This window comes from Schistocerca serialis, chromosome 6 (genome assembly GCF_023864345.2).
Source record: "Schistocerca serialis cubense isolate TAMUIC-IGC-003099 chromosome 6, iqSchSeri2.2, whole genome shotgun sequence".
In the NCBI taxonomy this organism is placed as follows: Eukaryota; Metazoa; Arthropoda; class Insecta; order Orthoptera; family Acrididae; genus Schistocerca; species Schistocerca serialis.
The window spans coordinates 306417757-306435460 of record NC_064643.1 but is presented as its reverse complement, the minus strand read 5'-3'; the positions used below and the strand labels follow the sequence as shown (position 1 = coordinate 306435460).

The following is a 17704-nucleotide window of genomic DNA, read 5'->3' as shown; positions in this document are numbered from 1 at the left end:
TGTCCACCATTACAACAATACATTAGGTTTGGATACAATATCTACTTTTAACATTTTCTTTGGTGTGTGTGTGTGTGTGTGTGTGTGTGTGTGTGTGTGTGTGTGTAAGGGGGGGGGGGGGGGGGGTACCTGCCACTTAGATCCATAGGTACTTAAAATTAACTTTAACACAGAAATGTCAAGCCCCAAATAGGACATTATTTAGGTACTATAAGTTTTCTGGTCCAAGCTGCCTCTCCCCTTCGCTCAAAAAAACCAGCAATGCTCTGTAGAGAAGATAAACACCTAATTTTCGTCGCTGCTTTGAATTCCAAGTTGCAGCAGTTCCATAATACTCACTGTGACGAACATTTTTCAATGCCTTCAAACCCATAGCTTCTATCATAGCTGCCTCACGGGTGTGAGCCTCAACAGGTATAACATTTTGGAACACATGAAGGCATACAACTCCAAACCCTTCACTCCATATATCTAAAATGTATTGTACCTTCTTGTCTGAAGACTTCGATTTTGTTTTCCATAAAGAAGCTGCCTGATACAGATGAGAATATGGCCTATTTCGCACACCTTTGCCAATATAAAAGACAGATGACAGAAACGTTTGCCAGATCTGGAGAGGCTGCATTGTTTGTGTCCTACATGGAAGATTTTTGGTTACTCTTGGATCAAGTAACAGATAACAGAATGCTGATTTCGTTATACCACCTCGCCATCTTCTTTCACAACTAGGATTTGAAAATTGAGTAGCTACTTCTTGTTCCAACTTGATATAGGCAGCAAGACCATTCACCCACTCCATTGTCTTCAAGGTGCACTCAAGCTCTGGACTGTATTCTGCATAGGAAATATTAATTAAACTCTTGCAACATTCCTATCAAACAAATTTTAGTTATATTCTTTAAACTAAAATCATTTACAAAGGGATTATTTAACCTGACAGTTCTTTTATATAATTAATATATCTGAGAATTAACCAAATTTTGATCCTGCCTGAAATTTTCTCCCCTTATGTTCTATTTTTCCATTATAATAATTATAAAAAAAAATCCCCATGTAAAAAATTAAACCAGGGATTTACTTGACAATACTTGACAATCAGGTACTTGTGACAGCATTGAAATCTTATATTGTTGCAGTGTTCTCTCCTACACAATTAGCCGCAATAGTCAATGAAGTGTCAGTTGCATTTTACTGATTTCCTCAAACAAGATTAATGGCATTTGTTAAAAATGCCATATTCTTCACCTCAGATACTGTTTACACTGACTGGGAGCGAGGGGAGGGGGGGTGTCGAGTCATATAGAGCACCCCACCATGTTGACAAGTACAGTGGCAGTGTACATAAATACTCCATGACGTGCACAATTCTGTGTGTTGTGTTACCCCCTCTGATTTTCAACTAGTTTAGTGTTCCGAGCTTCGTGTGCTAGAGACTCTTACATACCTATAAGTGCGAGTATTAATGTAATGTAATATGTAGAAATAAATCATTAACTCTCTGAAGTTAGTGACACAAACATTTCAAAATAATGTTAGAGGAGATAGAAGGAAATACTAAGAAAAACAAACATGAAATTACTACAAAACTTTTGGCAGATATTTAAAAAGAAATACGATAGTTTAACAGGAATATGGTACAAGGAAGTGTCTATCTTTTAAAGTTAGCATAAAATGGTGATTATTTGTTCTAAGATCTATGACTCTGAACTCGTCACATGCAACCGTCTGCTATGTGCCCAATTATATTTTTGTACTTACACACTAAAACTCTGAATTTAATAATGGTAAACAAATGCATTTATTTCCACTCTACCCACTTGGTCAGGCTATGACACATTTATGTCTCGAATACAAGCCTCAGAAAATGTCATTATCCACTAATACAACATGTAACACATCCAAACTCTTCAATGATGTAGTCTGCAAACCTACTACCTGTGCACAACTTAAATGCTGTGACAATGCATCTATATTGCCACATGCCAGACACATGTCTGCACTGGTTTGGAGGTTGATAAGAACTAGTGGCGATGTGGAAGAATAAGTAAACAAAATAAATATACACTGTCTAACAAAAAGTGAATCACCCCTAAGGGAAGGAGGAAATGGAACTGAGAGGTAAGCAATTTTATTTCAGTGATTACAGAATTGAATCACATTTAAAAAGAACCTGGCAGTATAAGCCCACTTATCAGTATGAACTTGTACCTCCCACCCCCTCCCCCTCTGTCCTGGATGGATGCAATAATTCAGCTGGGAAAGTGTCGAAACACCTATATCCTCTCCTGAGGCAAGATGGCCCAAAACTGTTTTAATTAGTCCTTGATATTGTGGATACCGACAATCGAATGGAGTTGAAGTCCACGTCGGTCTCACACATTATGTCAGTGACAAACCTGGGGATCTTGCTGGCCACGGGAGTATCTCAACAGCACAGAAACAGTTCACAGAGACGTGTGCTGTGTGCAGACAAACATTTTCCTGTTGAAAATTGCTACCACAGCACTGCTCCACGAGAAGTAATGCACAAGGCTGCAGGATGTCTGCAACAAGTCACTGTACTGTCCGAGTTCCCTCTATGGCTACAAGCATAACCTGAAGACATACCCTATGGGCACCCTCACCTCAATTCCAGGGATAATACCACTGTGCCTCTCGAAACCACTGGAAAAATGGGACCGCTTTCGAGATAGTCACTATACTCACCGACATTCATCTGGCGTAGTGCAAAACTGCAATTCATCAGCGAACACAATGCGACGCCATTTATTAGCAGTCCACATTTCCCAGTTACAGCACCACTTCAAATGCAGTCACTTTTAGTGTTGTGTTAACAGCAGCCTACACAAGGCTGCTGCTAGTCTCCAACCAATGGAATGGTATGACACACAACATTGTAGGGAGTCCACTACTTGCTCTCAGATGGCAAGCAGAGATGAGATGATGATGTTTGGTTTGTGGGGCGCTCAACTGCGTGGTTATCAGCGCCCGTACAATTATCCAATCTTTGCTCAGTCCAATTTCGCCACTTTCCTGGATGATGATGAAATGATGAGGACAACACAAACACCCAGTCACCTCGAGGCAGGTGAAAATCCCTGACCCCGCCGGGAATCGAACCCGGGACCCCGGGCTCGGGAAGCGAGAACGCTACCGCGAGACCACGAGCGGCGGACGCAAGCAGAGATGTTATGGGGTTATGATGTGCTTGGTGCACAGTATAGTGATGCTACATTGTGATGGTCATGCATGCTCAACTGGATCCCTGATGAGGAGCATACCTCATGCTACCACACAGTTCAACAGTATGCCACTATTACATCCCAATAACTCGCAAATCTGGATACGGCAAGATTCAACCCGCCTACAAAATGGAGACCTACAAAGAGGTCCTTTTCGAACTTTGTCATATCATCTCACATGAGTATGTGACATTTCCGTGTCCTTCATAGTAATTACTCAACATCGGACACTCTTCACACCTCTTATATACCCTACTGGGCCTAACAACAACACTAAACACAAATAACACTAATGCACTCTAGCGGGTGCTCTATCAATCACAGATAATTGTAACCCTAATCCCTCACCTACTGACGTTGTGCATGTATATGAAGTTACATTGACATCCAACCTGGGCGTCCCTCCTAAGAATCACCGTGCAATTTTTCTCTGCTGTTTCGGCAGATATTTGCAAATTCATTTTTGCAATGTGTAGCTGGAGACAGCGGAAACAAACACTGCTCATGACATTTTCTATGCAATGCCCAGTGTCGACAGAAAGCATCAGTTTGTTTTTGTTACAAACAAAGTAATGTTTAAGGAGGAATGTGTGTTATTTGATACGGCATTTCCAAATTAGTCTAGTGCAATATTAGTTTCATTGATATGTATTAACAGAGACAGTAAAATATTAAGAATAACCAATGCACCAGCAGTAACTGAGCAGTGCTGCTGCATGGTTGCAGCAGTCAGTGCGGGCCAGATTGATGCTGCCACTGTTAGGATACTGGTTATTCTTCTTGTTTTACTGTCGCCGTTAATACATATCAATAAAACAAATGTCACACCAGATTAATTTGCAACCACTTTATCAAATAGGAACGTAAAATTCCATTTTAAAAATACCCGTTTGTAATGGGAAAAACCCCTGCTTTCTGTCGACAGTTGACATCATGTCAAAGATAGGCTGAACAGTATTTGTTTAGCCTGACGCCACCTAGACACCACAAAAACCAGATTGCAAATATCTGTGAAAGAGCAGAGAAAATGCATCTGACAAATACACTGCATGCGTGTGTGCACACGATACGGATAAATAGAACCAATAAAATGCAAAGAAGGCAAACTTTTAACCTCATCAGCATACAGATATTCTTAACAATAAAATTAAAAAGAAGAATACTGATATGTTCCTCAAAACTAAAAGAAAATTAATCGAACTTGCCTAAATAAAAAAAAGTGACACAAAGGAGTTTGGAGAATTCGCCCCAATAAAACTGTACTGTCTTCTGAGAGGTTGTACCAGTCACCAGTAGAATGAAGAAAATTATTTCTTTCATATCTTGCAGCTGCCATAAAACAGGACCTTTCGACAACTACTGATGAGAAATCTAAGAGGACTATGAGACAATGGATCCAGAATGACCAACAAGATCCATTAGTGTTTGAACTCAAGATAGGTGCAGATAATTAAGAGCTACAGAGAAAAATGAAAGTTAACAACCTTGCTAAAAACACACAAATTTTCCACATAAATAGCTCACAGAATGCTATAGGGGTTTCAGACAAATTAGAGAAATTGCTATAGGACCAAACAGAAAGATACTGGGCAGATGTTATCAGAAACACACGGTTATGTTACAGTAAACAAAATACAGTGGTAACTAAGGAAAACTCATCACACTGACATGCTTTCAGGTTAGTTGCACATACACCATCAACACCGGTTATGTGCTTACTCACAATAAGCTGACTGAAGTGCACTAACTCCCAGATGCAATAGTACATGGTCGACTAATAGCAAGTTTATTAGTCTTAATGTTGGTCTGCCTTGGCCAACTTATCTTTCTACTTATACATCCAAGCATATTGTAATGTCCTATTCCTAATACTTCTCCACGATTTAGGAACAATTTCACTGATAACCCTGTCTGATGCTATGCTAACCTAGTCATTGCTAAATGACAGTGCATTTCAAACTAGATTTTTTGCTACACTTTCAGTACCAATTCTCCAGCACTTCATCTACAAACATTTTGAACAGTGTGGAATCCAAACTGACCTGCCTCAATTCTTCTGTTACCAGGAATTAAAAAGATAGCATTTTATTTATTTTACATCAATATTGCAGCATAAGTCAAAAATCTAAATCTTCTACAAACCTTGAACATACTCCTCATACATTTTCACAGAATACCTTGTGGAACCATGTCCCACGTTCAGCACATCAACTAAAATCAAACTGTGCAATCCGGTCTCTAATAACTTTTTCCTACAAGGTTGTGTGTTCTAACAACTATCAATACAGCAACATCTAGCTCCCATACCATACCCTTTCCATAGCAAGCAGACGCGGAAGTGTGCCGACTCTCCGCACCTTAGCATTAGGTAGTATAGGGAGCGGCATGCCCCACACTACAAGCAGCACTAACACTTTATACTCAACTTTGTGCATTTCGGTATAGGAATGTGTATTTTGTGTGCTTATTTTGTGGGTTTGCTTACCGTGTTGTGTGAGGAACTTTGAATAGTTGCAGTATGCTGTTATAAAATGGTGGTAGGATTTCTGTTTACTCATATTTAAACAAGATAAGGGAAGAAATAGCCCACTTGTTAGTTCCAGTGTACTGATCCAGTTATAGATAAAGTAAAGGCAAATACATTTCAGAAATCCAAAAAAGGGAGTAGAGTTTTTAAAATCACAGAACAGTTCCTCCAAACTACAGATATATGACTCAAAACTGATTACTGTAAGGATCATGTTTCATAGAGGAACTTACTACAAAAAAGGATATGTTTAGCATCCCAGAGAAACACTCGCAGAAGAGAAGTTGCAGCCCAGAATATTGTAAACCAGAAAAAGTTGTGATGTATGCCATTGTTTCTTCAGTCGAGGAAAATATACAGAATGAATCAATGCCAGACGCAACAGTAGTTTCAGTAAAAAGAACACTGAAATGTGAGAAACTGAAACTTGTGTAATTACATAATAAACTGAGGTCAGTGAATGACAAAATAAATCCACTTCAAAAGCAATTTCTAGATTAAAAGCGTACGATTACTCAAATGAGACCCTCTACTACCTATACAACTCCAAACAAGGTAATAAGCATAGCTGACACCATAAGAAAGAAATGGTAACTGATAAATAACAAAGAATTCAATATGATCACGTGTTTCTTTTTGACATTCTACTTTTAGAAAATAAGTCACCCAAATAATAAAGACATTGTTTGCTGCATGGACTGTCCACACTTGTTTGGAAACAACTCTTAAATTTATTACTTAGTCTCAAATAGACATACAGAATTAAGAATTAATACACATACTGTGGAAGCAATTAGGAATTATTACAAGAGGAAAATAAATGCATAGTTATGTTGATTTTTCAAGAAAATAAGTTCCAGCAAGACCTGCAGTTCAGTTATGCTTGGCTGAAAATCTGATTCCATTAATGCAGAGAAATACACTTCAGATGATTGTAAGAGTAAACTTTCAAATCATGCTCTTCCACTCCGTAATTGGATTCAACTTTCGCAGTATATGTGAGTTGCAACACAGCTTCTGGTGACGACGTGTCACAGACACTGATTCAAGTTATTATCCAGCTTGAGCTATCCAGAACAAGAATTATTTCATTCACTTCTGATGACAGTCAACTGAATAAATAGGTCTGGTGATGTCTACAAAATGGTTCAGTAACTCAGTGGCCAATGCAACGGCACAATCTTCTTGAGGGGAAAATATGCTATAAGATTAGGTGGTAGCAAGTCAACAAAATCTGAACTGATTATTCATCACACAAAGTCCTCAAGAAATGTCAAAGTATGTCTGGAACTAATCTAAACCAGTCGGCAATTTACATTCTCTGAGGTATGGTAACTAGACCCACATTTTTTCATTTTGTTATGAAATGATCCTGTTCGTGTATTATGTTGACCTGTTTCAACTCCAGCAATAAGCACGCCTTTTATGTGGTGCTCCCAAAACCGGATTTCGTAAACCAATTTCCCAATACCGCCTCTGGGTGGTCATGAAAACACTTCAAAGCTGATTCTGGAAATCCGCTTCTAGTTACTGGTTTTCCAATTATGTAATCAAATCTCACTCTCATGTAAATGCAACTGGATTTGAAACATGCTTGCGTTGTCAAGTTATTTCTTGTTTTCAGAATATTTGGTTAATATGGATTTATTGTGCAGTGAAGGAGAAGCAGAAATATTGGATCGAGCATGAAACTGCCTACCTATAAACATTTAATTTAAAAGAAATAACAACTGTGTCGACTGGATCAGAAGCTGGATCAACTGTTTTCCATACGCCATATTTAACTGGGCTAAAAATCTGCATCACACCTTAACATGTAAACAAGGCAGTTTTCACCTTTTGGAAGATGTGTCGCATGTAAACGTAGTGAAGGTGCGCTTCCTTGGGTCACAAGCGGAGCAACTAACATCGCACGGTGGAACCGGTCAACTAGGGGAATCGGCACACTTTCTCCTCTACTCGCTACGGCCTAACATTTAACATTTATCCCTTGACGATTCTTAGTCAGCATAGCATCCCATTTTATTAATCATATGATTTCTGTTTTCTTTCCCCCAATATTCTATTACCTTATCTCTCCCCCCCCCCCCCCCCCCCAAGCAATTTAGAAATATTTTAGGTAGGATCTGAAATAATTTATATGATGCGGCTTTTATTAGCTCAATGTTAAAGTTGCCAGGTTCAGAGGATTTCCCACTTTCTCTCAGTCTGTAATGCCACTAACTTGCTAAGAGTTTATCGTTTCATATTTCTCCACAATATGGGTTTCTGGACCTGCTGTTTCCATAAGTTTGATTGCAATAAGTAAGGAATTTCTAGTAGTACGTTTTCCACTAATCAATATCTATTAAAATAATTCCAACTTTATCTTTAGTCTCAGTCAAGCATTATAAAACATCTGAAGATTCATTTAGTCTTATTTCCCAAACATGGGTATATTTTTTCGCAAGTATTTGCCAGGGCCGGTTCTTTCATTCAGCAAGAAAGTTTGCATGTTCTCTAGTCCACCCATTCAGCCAATTTCATTACTGAGCACTTAAGTATATTCATCCTTCCTCACCTCTGTAGGTTTTCCATTCTTCATTCCACTATTGTGCCTTTTGTTGTTTCACAGTTAACTATCGTCATTCCCAGTCTTGCTTGTATCCATATTAATGACTCAGCCTCTTAACTATTTGGCGAGTTGTTACCTTTACTCCTTAAACTAACAATTCAGATACACTAAAAAGATCAGAAATTAGTCCTAACTTCTGCAAGTAATGACAATGTGGGCATTTCCAAAATCTGTATATTATAGCTAAAGAAATAATTAACTTACCAATATTTATTTGCCCCGGGTTACAAAATTCACCAGTCTTCTTCAGTTTAACAAGTTTCTTTAAATACAATCTCTTTGTTGTTTTGGTAATTGGCCCTGGAATACAGTTTCTCTCTTTCAGTTCTGCCCGCAGAGATTCTGTATCATAATCCAGGTTCAGTTTGAGTGAAGACAATGTTGATGATGATGACAGTGAATCTACAGTAAGAAACAGAAAAACAAAATGGTCATCACATTAATTTATTTGAAACGGGGAAAAATAAAGAAACAGGTGCCTATATGCCTGAGGGAAATTAAAAATGAACGTCATCTACAGCTTTGCTCTAGGAATCAAATTTGCATTGACATGGGGTAGTAAAGGCAATGATCTGAAGCTGTTAGGTGAAGATTAAATAAGAACCATATATTTAGCACGAACTTGCAAACCCATACAACCATACTTTACATTCTGAAAAGTCATCTGCTGTTTTGAGGATCGTATTCTCTTAGTTAAATTGTAAACATGCCAGAACTGGATTGACAACCTCAACTTTTACAATAAACTGAATTTCTGAAGGGACAGATTAAGGGTTTGCGGGAGACTATGGAGCCTTCCTTAGAATTACCCAACATGTTACTTGTTGAGTGTCATGCTGCACATCAATACTGCTCCTGCAAAGTCAAGGAACCTGCACTTGCTGCACCTCTGTTCCAGATGGAAGCATCATAAATATTCATATCTGAACAGCCACATCAGATGATCAGCCATCGCTGGCTGCAAGGTGAACACAATGCTGTATGCATTGCATGCACCTGGATCATCAAAAACCATTTGCTGAATGGCAAGCTATGAACATTGGTCTGTCTCACCGTCCTGCCTCTTACACAGAACCCTACTATACTCCTCTGATTTAGCAAATGAAACAGCTGGGATATGACCATCATAGAGCAGGAACAGATTGGTGGTTGCTTCTCAGTACGGTGTCGACCAGAAGTAGGAAACATCATAGTGACTCAGACAATGATTTATGGCACTATGATTAGTGGAGCCACTGTACACGTCTGGTATTCAATCAAATATAAATGGTCATCCAGCATATTTCAATCAGACATGATCCATTTTCACATTATCCAACAAGCTCTCCAAGATTTTCATTTCCCTGACCAGATCTATCCACAGACCCCCAAAATCAGCCTGCATTACTAGCAACATTCCTTTAACAGTTGCAGCATCAGGCAAAAGTAACACATAATAGCATCTCTCCAAGTTAATATTATACATATCAATGACCATCTCTGCACGTGAATTCATGTATGTACAGTACTGAGAGGAGGCTATACAAGAAACTGAAATCAGTGTCCAAGAGACTACCATTCTAATGATCAACGTTTAAGCAGGCACTGCTGCATTCTACCACATTAAGTGGACTTTCTAGTCTACCATCAATGGACACCTCAAAGCACCCAATATTAAAGCTGCTGTAAACCAAAGTGAGCCAGTGAGCCTCTTAGTAATAACATTGTTCTTTTTCAACCGGTTTTTGTATCTCAAGCCGAAGTTGTAGACCTAAAAAGCTTGCAGTTTGTTATAAAAGCAATCAGTTTTGAAAGCAGTTAGAAATACAGACACTGCATTATTCAACATCTTCACAGGCTTATCTTGATGGAGGTAGAGTTTTACTCATTTGTTCACAACATTCTTGCTAATTTTTTCAACAACTACTAAGAATTTGATATCCTTAAAAAAGTATCGTCGACGTATCTGTAGAAGCATGATGGGCGGAGGTGAGCACTGCTCAGGGCTCGTTCTTCGAAGTCCTCCATGAAAAAATTCGCTATTGCTGGTGACAGTGGCGAACCCATGGCTGTTCCATCCGTCATTTCATAATAATTTCCACTGTATAAAAAATAAGTGGTCGTCAAGGTATGCCGGAACAACTTCAAAATTTCTGAGGAGAAATGAGCAGCCAACAGTTGTAATGTGTCATCCACAGGTACTTTGGTGAACAGAGAAACCATGTCGAGGCTGACCATGATAGCACTTGGGCCTACCTTCATCTGTTTTATGATATCAACAAACATTTTTGAATTTTTAATATGATGTGGGCAGTGACCAACTATAGGCGCCAACAATTTAGTTAAGTGCTTTGCAAGCTTGTATGTGGGAGAGCTAATAGCGCTAACAATCGGTCTCAACGCTGCATCGAGCACCAACGCCACCTGAAATACAGGTATTTGGAAAAATCAGTGGTGGCTGAACATAGCCTGCTTAACAAGCATAAGATTTTATTTGAAGAAACCAGAGTAATAGCCCACACATCGAATTACTGGGACTCTGTGATCCGGGAAGCAGTCGAAATTAGACTTAGCGATAATAACTTTAATAGAGACAATGGCTATGCACTTAGCAACACTTGGAAGAGTGCACTGGATAAAGAAATATCACAGAGAAAAAATTTCTCGCACTTTACCTCCTGATTCAAGGGATGGCGCTGCAAGCAACGCGGGATAGCAACTACATCTATGGAAGTAGAGGGCACCACTTCGCTACGCGCCATATCGCTGACGTACTCCAGCTAATAAGAAGCCGCCCTTTGCATATAAAAAGTGGGAACTTCGCTAGTTCACAACAGTCAGTTTTAGCCCCGACGACGACCACGGAGGTAGTGGTCGAAAGCTTGGAGATTTATCCTGATTTGATGCGGCATGTACACCGGGAAATTTTTACTCAAGAAATACGTCGCGAAAGACTTCGTAGCCATGACCTTGCAATGCTCTTACAGTGAATGGCTGAAAGTACGCGAAACTACGCCCATATTGTGTTTTTGTTCCCTGGGAGCCAGCACCTCTAGTGTGTGGCTTAATGATGATAGTATCCTCTTAGGAAAAATAATCTGGATATAAAACAGTTCCCCATTCAGATCTCTGGGTGGGAACTACTCAGGAGGACATCAGGAAAAGCAAGACCGGCATACTTCATGTTGAAGCGTAAAATGTTAGGTCCCTTAATCAGGTAGGTAGATTACGGAATTAAAAAAAAAGAAACGAAGAGGCTGAAATTAGATAAAATGGGACTTAGTGGAATGTTGTAAGAAGAACAGGACTCCTGGCCAAGTTTTTGCAACACAAATTCAGAATAGAAATTGCATAAGTGGGTCTAATACATAATAAAATAGTAATGCAGGCAAGCTACTATGAACAGGAGTGCACCATGGAGGAGTGCGATGTTCGGATACAGTATTACTAGTGTCCTGCTTGACACAGTCAAGTCGTTTAAACATCTGGGTGTAATGTTACAAAGTGATACAAGGTGGAACAAGCATGTGAGAACTGTGGTAGGGAAGCCAAATGGCTGACTTTGGTTTATTGAGAGAATTTCAGGAAAGAGTGGTTCAGCTGTACAAGAGATCGCATATGGGACACTGGTGTGACCTATTCTTGAGTACTGCTCAAGTGTCTGGGATCCGTACCAGGTCAGATTGAAGGAAGACATCGAAGCAATTCAGAGGTGGGCTGCTAGATTTGGCACCAGTAGGTCCGAACAACAATTAACTGTTACGGAGATGCTTCGGGAGCTCAAGTGGGAACCACTGGAGGGAAGGCAACATTCTTTTTGAAAAACACTATTGAGAAAATTTAGAGAACTGCCCAATGATTCTACTGCTGCCAACATATATTGCATGTAAGAACCACAAATATAAGATACAAGAGATTAGGGCTCATATGGAGGCATATAGGCAGTCATTTTTCCCTAACTATTTGCAAGTGGAACAGGAAAGGAAATGACAAATAGTGGTACAGGGTACCCTCCACCATGCACTGTATGGTGGCTTGCGGAGTATCCATTTAGATGTAGAACAGCAAATCTAATGTGCAAGGTCTGTTCAAAAAATTCTTGATCATTTGTAATTTTGCACCTGTGATTAATGTGTAACTGCTGAAAGTTTTATTGTTTCATGTCTCTTAGTTATTGTTCAGTGCTGTATTGAGTAGAACGTTGTGTGTCACAGTCTGCAAATTTCAAGATGGCAGAGTTCGAGGAGCAGTGCATCTACGTTAAATTTTGTGAGAAACTCAAGAAAACCTTTACAGAGATACACTAAATGATGCGGGAAGTCTACAGTGACGAGTGCTTAAGCAGTGCTTAGTGTTACAAATGGTTCACACAGTTTAAAAATGGCTGGACAGAAGTTAAAGTTGACCCTCATTCAGGATGCCCTCTGACATACACCAACAATGCTCATGTCAGGACCGCCAATGAAACTGTGCATCCCAATTGCACAAATAAGAATGAGATGTGCCTTATGAGAATCATAACTGGTGACAGTTATGATGTTGAGACCAAGGTTCAATCTTTACAATGGATCGGGGAAGATTCTCCAAGACTAAAAAAAGCTCATCAGGTCAGGTCAAATGTCAAAGCAATGACAACAAACTTGGGACAACAATACAGAAAGAGAAGTGGGTGAAGATGAAACAAGAGATACAATACTGTGAGGAGGATTTTACAGAGCACCCAAAACACCTGGAGTAGATGACATTAAAACTTTTCTATCAAGATATATGAGACAAGTGAACACCCTCATACTTCAGAAAGAATGTAATACTTCCAGTTCCAAAGTTTGCAGGTGCTGACAGGTGTCAATACAACTGAACTATCAGCTAAGTCACTTTTGCAAAATATTGACGTGAATTATTTAAAGAAGAATGGAGAAAGTGGTAGAGGCCAGTCATCGTGAACATCAGCTTGGGATCTACAGAAATGTAGTAACATGTACAGCAATACAGACCAAATGACTTATTTTGAAAGATAGGCAAACCTACATTTATATATTTGTAGAGAAAGCTTTTGACAATGTCCACTGGACTACACTCTTTGAAATTTGGAAGTCAGCAAGGATAAAGTACAGGAACTGAAAGGTTATTCATATCTTGTACGGTAATGAGATGCTCATTATAAAGTGTCTTAGGACATGAAAGTGATGCAGTAGTTGGGAAGGGAGTGAAGACAGGGTTGTAGCCTATCCCTGACATCATTCAGTCCATACATTGAGTGTTTTGAAATGGAATTAAAGTTCAGGGAAAAGAAACAAAAATTTTGCTGCAGTTTGGAAGTGACATTTTAATTCTATCAGAGATGGCTAAGGACTTTAAGAGCAGTTGAATGCAATGGGTAGTGTCTTGAAAAAGACAACAGTCAAAGAAAATTGATTGATGCTGAGGGAATAAGATTAGGAAATGAGACACTAAAAGTAGTAGAAAACTTTTGTCAGGTGTCAAGATGGATAACCTATAGCAACAGAATTAATTTTGCTGTCTATCAAACCTTTTACATCACTAGGTACGTGATAAAAATGCACCCTTTTTTGTGCTAAAGACAACCTTAATGTGGAGCAATGCATGGCAACAGGTAGACTCCACATTTCTAGACCTCCAGAAAGCATTTGATACAGTGTCCCACTGCAGACTCAGTGGAGGTACTTGCATATGAAATAGGTTCCCAGGTATGTGAGTGACTCTAAGACTTCAAAAATAATAGGATCAAGTATATTGTCCTTGATGCCAAGTGCACATCAGAAACAAGGGTATTTGCCAGAAGTGCCCGAGGAAGTGTGATAGGATTGCTTTCATCCTCGGTATAATAAATGATCTGGCGGACAGGGTAGGCAGCAATCTGCGGTTGTTTGCTGATGATGCTGTGGTGTACAGAAAGGTGTCCAAGTTGAGTGACTATAGGAGGATGCAAAATGACTGACAAAATTTCTCATTGGTGTAACGAATGGCAGCTAGCTTTAAAAAGTAGAAAAATGTAAGTTAATGCAGATGAGTAAGGAAAACAAACCCATAATGTTCAGATACAGCATTAGTAGTGACACAGTCACATTGTTTAAATATATGGGCATAAAGTTGCAAAGTGATATGAAATGGTACAAGCATGTGAGGACTGTGGTAGGGATGGCAATAGTTGACTATGATTTACTGGGAGAATTTTTTGAAAGTGTGGTTCATCTGTAAAGAAGAGCAATTATAGGATGCTACTGTGACACAGTCTTGAGTGCTGCTAGAGTTTTTGAGATCCATACCAGATTGGAATAAAAGAAGACAAAGAAGCAATTCAGAGGTGTGCTGCTAGATTCGTCACCAATAGGTTCAAACAACACACAAGTGTTATGGAGATGTTTGGGAACTCAAAAGGGACTCTGGAGGGAAGGTAACACTCTCTTCAAGTAACACTACTGAGAAAATTTAGAAAACCACCATATGAAGCTCACTGCAGAATGTCTACTGCAGCCAACATACATTTCGTGCAACCATCACAAAGATAAGCTACAAATAACTAGGGTTCATATGGCAGCTTGTAGACAGGCTTTTTCCCCTCCCTCTATTCGATAGTGGAAAGGGGAAAGGAAGTGACCAGTGTACCCTCCGCCATGTACCACATGGTAGCTTGTGGAGTATGTGTGTGAATGCACATTTTTTTCTTCTGGTATTTCAACTATGTACATCCTTGTTCCTTTTTAACTGCAAAGCATAATCTACAACAAATTTCACTAGGGAATAAATATACTATGCAGCATCAGTCAAAATACTCAATTCCTTAAACAGATGTCTTCAAGATGATTGCGGGTGAGCACCATGAATTACTCTTACAGCAAGGTTTTGAGCAATGAATACACTCTTAAAGATGAGTTAGCCTACAACATGATTTCATATGACATTGTTGAATGAAAGTAAACAAATGTGTGTGTGTGTGTGTGTGTGTGTGTGTGTGTGTGTGTGTGTGTGTGTGTGTGTGTGTGTGTAACCCTCTCCTGTAGCAAGGAATCTGAGTGTTACAGTGAGCCTGTCTTCTGAAGATGTAGCAGTTCTTAAATGAATATTGTGCTTTGTGATATGAGGATACACTTCACTGAGCACATACAGAAATGTATGCTCATCCATTCTTAAATAATTGATGTACGACTTGACATCTTCCACTGTAAGCTCACGTAACAAGTTTTGTTGAATGCTTTTATCGTGTCGTCGTAAAACCCACAGCTTCACACAGATTAGATTAGTTTTTCGTTCCATAGAGTCGTGCTGAGGAGATCCTCGTGAATGTGGAACATGTCAATTTTTTTAAAAGCTGAAATAACAATACTAACAGTATGAATAAATACAATACATCATTTGTTTCTATTAAAAAATTCGTCAATGGAGTAGAAGGAGTTTGCCACTAGTAAGTCTTTCAGGCTCCTTTTAAACTGATCTTTATTTGTAACTAAACTTTTTATGTTTGCTGGCAAATTATTGAAGATGAGTGTTCCTGAGTAGTGGATCCCTTTTTGAACTAAAGTAAGTGCTTTTAATTTTTTGTGCAGATCATTTTTGTTCCTGGTATTGTATGTACGAACTGAGTTGTTTGTTGGAAAAACAATAAATTATTTAGGACAAATTTCATTAAGGAGTAAATATACTAAGGGGCAGTAGCTAGTATACCCAGTTCTTTGAAGATGTTTTTGCAGGACGTCCGTGAATTTACTCCACAAATAATACGTATTACACGCTTTTGGACTCTGAAAACTTTTGTTTGACTTTAAGATTTACCCCAAAATATTATACCATATGACATTATGGAACGAAAGTTGGCAAAGTATGCCAGCTTTTTCATTTTTATGTTGCCTATGTCTGCTAACACTCGAATTGCAAATACAGATTTGTTAAGGCATTTCTGCAGTTCTGTGGTGTGCTCCTCCCAACGGAATTTATTATCAAGCTGTAATCCCAGGAATTTATGACTGTCAACCTCGTATGCATGGTTCCTTTTTTTGCCCCATTTCTTTCCAACATGTGCACACAATGCAGTTGCGGTACGTGCAACTGCTGCGGTTAATAACAAGTTGTTGTCAGCCATCTTGAACTTTGACGAAAAATTTGATGACAGTGTAATACCCCTTCTAGCGCTACGTCAAATATCTTTGTCAAATATATTTGACGGAATATTTGATCACATTTTTGATCAAATCTTTGACAAAGATATTTGATAGTGTAATACCAGCCTCAGCGATACAGTTAGCCATGCCACAGGTGCAGCCACTATGGAGGGGTATCTGTTGAGAGGCCAGATGAACATGTGGTTCCAAAAGAGGGGCTGCAACCTTTTCAGTAGTTGTAGGAGCAGCAGTCTGGATGACCCACTGGTCTGGCCCTGTAACGTCAGCCAAAACAGCCTTGCTGTACTGGTACTGCGAATGGCTGAAAGCAAGGAGAAACTACATCCATAACTTTTCCTGAGGGAATGCTGGTTAAATGGTGATGGCACCCTCTTGGGTAAAATATTCTGGAGGAAAATAGTCCCCCATTTGGATCTCCAGGTGGGGACCACTCAGGATGTCATTATCAGGAGAAATAAAACTGGTGTTCTACAGATTGGAATTGGGAATATCAAATCCCTTAATCAGGCAGGCAGGTTAGAAAATTTAAAAATAGAAATGGATAGGTTAAAGCCAGGTATAGTGGGAATTAGTGGAGTTCGGTGGCTGGAGAAACAGGGCTTCTGGTCAGGTAAATATAGGGTTACAAATACAAAGTGAAATAGGGGTAACACACAAGTAGGTTTAATAATGAATAACAAAATAGGAACACAGATACGCTGTAGTGAACACATTATTGTAGACCAGTTAGACAAGAAACTCACGCCCAACACAGTAGTACAAGTTTATATGACAACTAGATCCGTGGATGAGGAGAAGACAGAGGAAATGTATGATGAGGTAAAAAATTATCCAGACAGTTAAGGGAGACGAAAACTTAATAGTCACACCGGAGTGGAATTTAACATAAGGAAAAGGAAGAGAGGGAAAAGAAGTAGGTGAATATAGCTTGAGTGAAAGAAACTAAAGACGAAGCCGTCTGGTAGAATTTCGCACAGAGCATTACTTAATAATAGCTAATACGTGGTTTAAGAATCATGAAAGAAAGTTGTAAATGTGGAAGAGACCTGGAGACATTGGAAGGTTTTGGAACCAGATTTTAAATTGCAAGACATTTCCTAGGGCAGATGTGGACTCTGACCACAATTTATTGATTATAAACTGCAGGTTGAAACTGTAAAAAGTGGGAATTTAAGGAGATGGGACCTGGATAAATTGAGAGAAC

General features: G+C 39.2%; 1 protein-coding gene across 1 annotated transcript in view; it reads right to left on the bottom strand.

Annotated features, from left to right (window-relative positions):
- Nucleotides 1-208: 208 nt before the first annotated feature.
- The window catches only part of LOC126484835 (ankyrin repeat domain-containing protein 12-like), a 108315-nt gene continuing 90819 nt past the window's right edge, over nucleotides 209-17704 (bottom strand). Inside the window, exons 6-7 of the mRNA XM_050108429.1 lie at nucleotides 8588-8785; nucleotides 209-834 (exon numbers count right to left, since the gene is read on the bottom strand). Of these exons, the coding sequence (XP_049964386.1) occupies nucleotides 209-834; nucleotides 8588-8785 (824 nt within the window). The remainder of the gene's footprint in view (nucleotides 835-8587; nucleotides 8786-17704) is intronic.